Source organism: Myotis davidii, unplaced genomic scaffold (genome assembly GCF_000327345.1).
Source record: "Myotis davidii unplaced genomic scaffold, ASM32734v1 scaffold497, whole genome shotgun sequence".
NCBI lineage: Eukaryota > Metazoa > Chordata > Mammalia > Chiroptera > Vespertilionidae > Myotis > Myotis davidii.
In genome coordinates this window covers 1,774,899-1,781,640 of record NW_006288434.1, presented here as the reverse complement: position 1 = coordinate 1,781,640, position 6,742 = coordinate 1,774,899, and the positions used below count along the sequence as shown (strand labels likewise).

Below are 6,742 nucleotides of genomic sequence, written 5' to 3'. Positions count from 1 at the left end.
CGGCTACTTTCCCTGCATGAACTCCCTGGAGGAGGAGGAGGAGGAAGGTGAGCCCGGAGTTGGGGTGTCTGTCTGTTTACCTCTCAAACCTCGGGGAGTCGGGGTTGGGGGGTTGGCGGGGGAGAGAACTGTAAGAAGCAGGGTCCCTGCCCCTCCGATCTGGGGGACCGTGATGGGGCGAGGGACCCCCGGAGCACGCCACCTGAGCCAGGCTCTGGCCACTGGCTATTTGGAGAGCAGCTGGTTGCCGGTGAAGGGGACTTGCCAAGTGCTTGGGAGTTGAGTGAGGATGTGCACTGGGGGGAGGCCTGCAGGGTGCTCCCCGCTCTGTTTCTGTTTACCGTCATCTTGGTATTTGCATTTAGCCCCGAGGACGGAAATGCTCAAGAAATTAAAGGTAGCAGCAAAACTTTGCAATAGGAGTCCCAGGATGGGCAGGTGAAGGTGACGCCACCACAGGCGGTCTGTGCTGTGGAGACTTGGAACTTCGATCACAGGGCACACAGTACTGTGGCTCTGACCACTGGTTGTGGAGCTCTGGCGTTTGAGCGATGCCTTTACAATTAAGCTAGGGAGAAAAACGGGAGGGGACTCACTGTGTCAAACTTTTAACCAAGTGGTTTCAAGTCCTTCATAAAGTTTTGAATAACACATGTTTCCTTTATAAAGAACTTGCCTATAAGTTTTAACTGACACTAAAAATATAATTTGTAAATCGAAGTAAGAATTGACTGCTGAATAATAGCGTCCTGGCATTGGAGATACCGTGTTTTAATCTATTGATAGGCTAGTTGTAAATTGTGTTCACCTTTACCCATAAATACAGAGGTTGGCATCATCACGTAAACCCTGTTGTACATATTGGGATTTATTGTGCTTTTTTTCTGTGACCATCAATGATTTCTTTTTTTTTATTATTGTTTAAAGTATTACAAAGTGTATTTATTACATACGTGTCCTTTTTTTTTTTTTTTCCTGCCCTTGACAACCAACGATTTCTTATTGGGAAATCGGTAGTGAGTCTTATTTGGAAGAAAATAAGTTCCTACTCTCAGAAGAGGTAGAAATAAAGTTTTTTCCTATTTTGCCCAGTGGGGAACAAGGAAGTAAAACACAAAGGAGGAAGAGTGTGTCTGAAAGTGGTCTTCAAAATAATTGGCTAGTTAGAGCTCCCCAAGTTTCTTCCAGCTTACTGTTGCAATGTCAGGTTGCTATTGATCAATACAGGTTTAATATCAGGGTACTTCCCTAAGCATGATTCAAAATTTTCATGGTAATCCTTCGCTGTTCTTGTGTGCACATTTATTTTTCATTTATTTTCTATGAGAGACCCGATGCACGAATTTCATGCAAGAGTAGGCCTTCCTTCCCCTGGCTGCCGGCACCAGCTTCCCTCAGGCACCTGGAACCCAGGCTTCCCTCCGAATGGTCGTCCAGAAGGACATCTGGTCTAATTAGCATATTACTCTATTATTATCATAGTCATAGATAATTAAATGCTTTAAATTTCAGGAAATGTAAACACATCAAGAATTTAGAAGCTCAAATTAGGTAAGCGAATGAATACAATTGTAGCTAAAAATGTCAGTGTTTATTGTTAGCCAGGCACTGTTCTAAGAACTTGACATGTATTTACTCCCTTAGGCCCACGACAACCGTACGAGGCAGTACGCACTTTTATTATCCCCATTTCACAAATGAGGAAACAGACGGAGAGAGGCTCAGAAACTTGCCCACGTCCACCCAGAGAGTAGGTGTGAGTTACCTTGGAACACAGGCAGTCAACAAGACAAGCTATGCTCTCAGCTTCAGCCTACACTAGATTACCATTTACATATACTCAGCTTCAGTCACATACCTAGTCGTGGTGAAGCTAGAACCCAGGTGTGCCTGCAGATCATATTTAAATAAAACACATTATTGTAGACTTGTTTCTCAATTTTTTTTTTACACCAGGTCTTCAGTCTTGAGTTTCTTTAGTTAAACTGTCATCATTAAGCAGTAACTAGAATCCATGAATTTACGAAGTACCATTCTAGAAGCCCTTTTTGTGACCAAAAAAAAAAAAAAGCTTATATAATTGTGAAGATTTTCAAAATTTAAGGTATATTCGTTTAACCTTGGCTCTTGCAGACTGGTCCCAAAGGAAATTCCTACATCTACACATGGCTAAATTGGAACGGATTTTTGTCCTATAATATGACTTCTTGAATTGCCAAGACAAAATGTTCCATAAGGAAGCCAGCATTTTAAAAATGAAACATATAGTTCTTTACAGGTAACTAGAGCAGAGGCACTTTGTATAAATGAGAGTTCTTCCCACTGGGTTACTGTCACTTTACAGCCAAGAGAAGAAATCCTAACTTACTTTTTTGATTTCACAATATTCCTATCACCCTCAAAAGCCCTGAGATTTTTTTTAGGGTATTTCAACATACCCTGCAGAGTTGTAAAAGTTAGAAATCAATGGCCTGGAGCAGTCTTTCTTCACAATTTTTTTTTATTGAAACAACCCACACAGGATACATGAAGATCATATGGATAACATACCCTCATGGGCCTACTCAAGAATATGTTGTTACAGTCATAACTGGGAAACCCATTCTGACTTATAAAGAAAAGTAAATCCATTGCAATAGATGAATTTCACACTGGCTGAGAACAACTTATCTGTCAAGAGAAGTGGTCTAGTAGATCCGTAAGCCAGTCTGCTTGTAAAGCTAGCCTATTTTTTGTCTTTTCAGAAATAGTGCAATAGCTAAATAATCTCAAAGGTACTCTGTCTTCCAGTTCCATGTTCTCATTTCATTCTTGTGCAGTGTACCCAGACGTTACCTTTCTACAAAAAGAAGTGCCAAGAAGTTGATGGAGAGACCATGTTCTTTCCATTCATTTGTTCTTGTAGAAATATTGATTGCGGTTATTTTGTGTGCTAGTAGCTTTGCTAGTCCCTGAATTAGGTGGATATGCACCCTACCCTCCTAGAGTTTTCAGTCTCATGGAAATAGGTATTAATGGGAGTAACTATGTTATTATAAGTGTTGGGAAGGTGAAGTGCAGAGTGCAATAAAAGATTATAAGCAAACCTCATTTAGGAGTTAAACATGAATCCAGGCATCGGTGACAGATCCCAGTCTCTCGCGTGCCTCCCGCACACCTTTGACGACTTGCCCAGAGTCCACAGCTAGCAAGTGGTGGAGTTAGGATCTGTACCCCCAATCTGGCTCTGGAGTATATAATCCTAACTACTCTGGGTATTGTTTCTTCATTATTATACTGGATTTTCTCATAATATGCTATATTCCTTAAAAAAAAAAAGTACAATAATAATAGTTACCATTTATTGAGCACCTTCTGTGTGCCCCATTTCTTGGATTTTATAATTCTTCGAGAAAGTTATTATTTCATCATTTTATGCCTGTGAAAACTGAGACTGAGAGAAGTCCAACAACGTGGCCATGGATTATAAATCTCATTGTGGCTGATTTCCGTGAGGATGAAAGGGGCATTCCTATAAACGAAATAATTTATGATTTCTGACTGGTCTTCGTAGCATCTTTTTGTAAGCTTACAGGATTTTTTTTCATATAATTTGATTTTTTGCTTTCTTGTTCTTGGGTATATTCCAAATAATTATTCTCCAAATCTCTGAGTACCATTTTTAAAAAATAAAAGTAATAATAATAGTACTTTGCTATATTTAGCAGTTTATAAATTATGTTTACTGATTTTATCATTGAATCCTAAATGGTGTTATCTTCACCATATAAATTACTTAGCCCAAACATTGCGTATACTTCCCTAATGTAGAATATTACTGCGTAGAGAGGTTTCAAACGTTGCCGGTAATTCTGGGAAAGAAGGAACCATTTCAAGGGAAAAGATACCATTCTTAGTAGGAAAAACAACCCTGCAACTTCCCGAACCATAAACCGAAGGGCAAATAGCACGGTCACATAATGTAGGAGAATGGCTAATTTTCTAATACTTGGTGGGTCTGGTTTCTCAGAGACTACCTTAATTTACCTGTGGTTCTGTGCCAGCTCTTCTTAATTAGTTTTGTATGTATAATTTGTGATGAATTTGATTGACTTGATTTTATGGACTGCTTTTTCTGGTTAAAAATATGGCTTGGCAATCATACAGAACAGATCCTGTCAATATTTAACTGAATAAATTAGCTTGTTTAATTTCTTTCACATGCCACGAGCTTGAAAATTAAGTTGCAAGAAAATCATCAAAGAAACGGAAATATTTTCCAAATCACCAGAAACCCGAGGGACGTTTCTTTGCATATGATAGTGAAGCTATGAGGAATTAATATACAAGGAACTAAATAGACTATAATAGAAAGACCTATTTAATTCTCACCTACTCTTTAAGATGCTATGCAACCAATAAGAAGAGTATAAAAGACATCTTATTCTAATCTTAGCGTATGATAATATACTTCATTCTTAATAAGCAGCCCCATTTGATTAAAATGGAGCTTACCACTTTGCCCAGGTTTCATTAAAATAAAAATTTCCACACACTTAAATGTAATCCTCCTAAGAACAGACTTCATGCCTAGTACAGTAGGTATCCAGTATCTATGAATAATAACAGTATATAGTCCTACCATTCTTTGTAAGCTGAATATCAGTATAACTGACAAGACATAATATCTATTATATTTATCCTGTTTTTAAATTATAACCTGTGGTTTGATTAGGACTTTTTAAAATTCAGTAATCATAGATTTGCACATCTTCAAAATGCCAATAATAGGGACAGGACATGGATACAGATTTATTATCTAAATATGTATCTTTTCTAGGGGATTTTTTTTGCCAGTTTGTGATTATGTGTAATAAAACATTTCCTAAATAAGTCCATACCATATTCAGCAATAATACAATGATTTTATGTTAGATTTACATTCTAGGCCAGTGATGGCGAACCTATGACACACGTGTCAGAGGTGACACGCGAACTCATTTTTTTTGGTTGGTTTTTCTTTGTTTAATGGCATTTAAATATATAAAATAAATATCAAAAATATGTCTTTGTTTTACTATGGTTGCAAATGTCAAAAAATTTCTATATGTGACACGGCACCAGAGTTAAGTTAGGGTTTTTCAAAATGCTGACACGCCGAGCTCAAAAGGTTCGCCATCACTGGTGTAGGCAGATAAGGTGAGGAAAAAGATTTGGGAATTAAAATAAGTGACCACCAGTTTCACTCAGAGTGCTTATCATATATCATCTTTTTAATCGAAGATTCAGAATCGTTGTTCACTGTCAAGTGTCCAGACAGTACCCTTAAAGTAATTTGAAACTTTACTACAAAAGTCAAGTTAAACCCCAAATTTGCTTTCACCCTTCCGTATGTTCACTCAATTCAGGACTAGTCATGGGGGTGACCTTTCCTATGGAGACATCTTGTACGAAGTGACTTACGAACACCCATTGGAAAGTTGTAATGGCAGCCGCATCCCATTGCGTCCAAAGACTGTGTTTGATGTGAATGCCCTCTGCTGTTCTTACAGAGGCCCGTATTATTGGTCACACCAGATCAGTCTGTATATTTGTTCTATCTCATATTGTAATGGTGTGAGATTGGAGAAAAGGCGGGTTTACTTAATGCTAGGGATATATAATATTTTTTGAGCAACTGAAGAAAAAGCTAACATAAAAATGATAATATCAACTCTCGTTTTGAAGTATCATTTCTTAAGATTTAGATTTTGCCTGATGAGACTGAAATGAAAGGGCTGTTTATTTTAGCTATTTCAGTCATCGGTTTTCCCTTTGTAACTCCTGTAAGTCAGGGGCCAGGATGGCACCATTTGTCAGTGAAATAGGCCAGATGTCATACAAAAGGGGAGAGAAGGGAAGCTTTCCCACCCATCGAGGAATGGCAGTACTCAGTTCTAAGTAACTGATGCCAAACTGAATAGCAGCCCAGGGTTGGCCAATATACTCTGATTTTTTCCTCTAAGACAGTGTTTCTCAATCTTGGCTGCACATCCTCCGGAAATTCCATTTCTTTGTTATAACGTAGGGCCACAACATTAGTAACAAAGAAACAGAATTTCCGGAGGATGAGGCCCAGAAATCAGAATTTTAAAAAGATTCCCAGGTGATTCTAATGTGCAGCCAAGGATGAGAACCACTGCTCTAAGAGAAGCTATACATCTGGATGTTGCTTAAAACATTTCAAGTGTTGGCACCTAAATGAAAAATTTAAGCAGTATTTGGTCCAAACAAAGTGTACCTATTGCCCAAATATGTGCCACCAGCTGGCAACTTCTATCAAGGAAATGCTTCCTCCTCAATTTGTTTTTTCCGTTTTCCTTCTTTCCTGTTCCCATGGTCACCCTGATAGCTTAGGACCACATAAGTTCACCTTTCAAATCATCTGAGTCTCCCAATCTGCTGTCTCTACCTTCTGGATCTCCCCACTGCTAACTAACTTCATTGCCTCTGTATCAGCTTCCGTAAACATCATCTTGATCTTGACACCACTCTTCTGAAAACTTCAGCGGATTCCCATCTCCCACTAAATGGATCCTTAAGCTTGACATTTAAAGTCTAACCATTTGGTTCTTCCACAGCATAGCTTCCCTGCCTTCGACAGTCCTTAGGGGCCCAGTAAATCAATGAAACAAAACCTTCTTGCTCTTTACCGCCAAGTTTTTGTTCATGCCTTTCTATTCTTATACCACTGTACATGCATGTCTACTTGCCCTTCAGGTTA

General features: G+C 38.7%; 1 protein-coding gene across 19 annotated transcripts in view; it reads left to right on the top strand.

Moving 5' to 3' along the window:
* The window catches only part of RIMS2 (regulating synaptic membrane exocytosis 2), a 296,933-nt gene that overhangs the window by 275,673 nt on the left and 14,518 nt on the right, over nt 1-6,742 (top strand). The window contains exon 1 of one of the 19 annotated variants that reach the window (XM_006760264.2): nt 7-47. The exons of the other annotated variants lie outside the window; for them this stretch is intronic. Coding sequence (XP_006760327.1) covers nt 17-47 — 31 coding nt within the window. The 5' untranslated portion in view covers nt 7-16. Of the gene's footprint in view, nt 1-6; nt 48-6,742 lie in introns of those variants that run through there. 19 annotated transcript variants of the gene reach the window in all.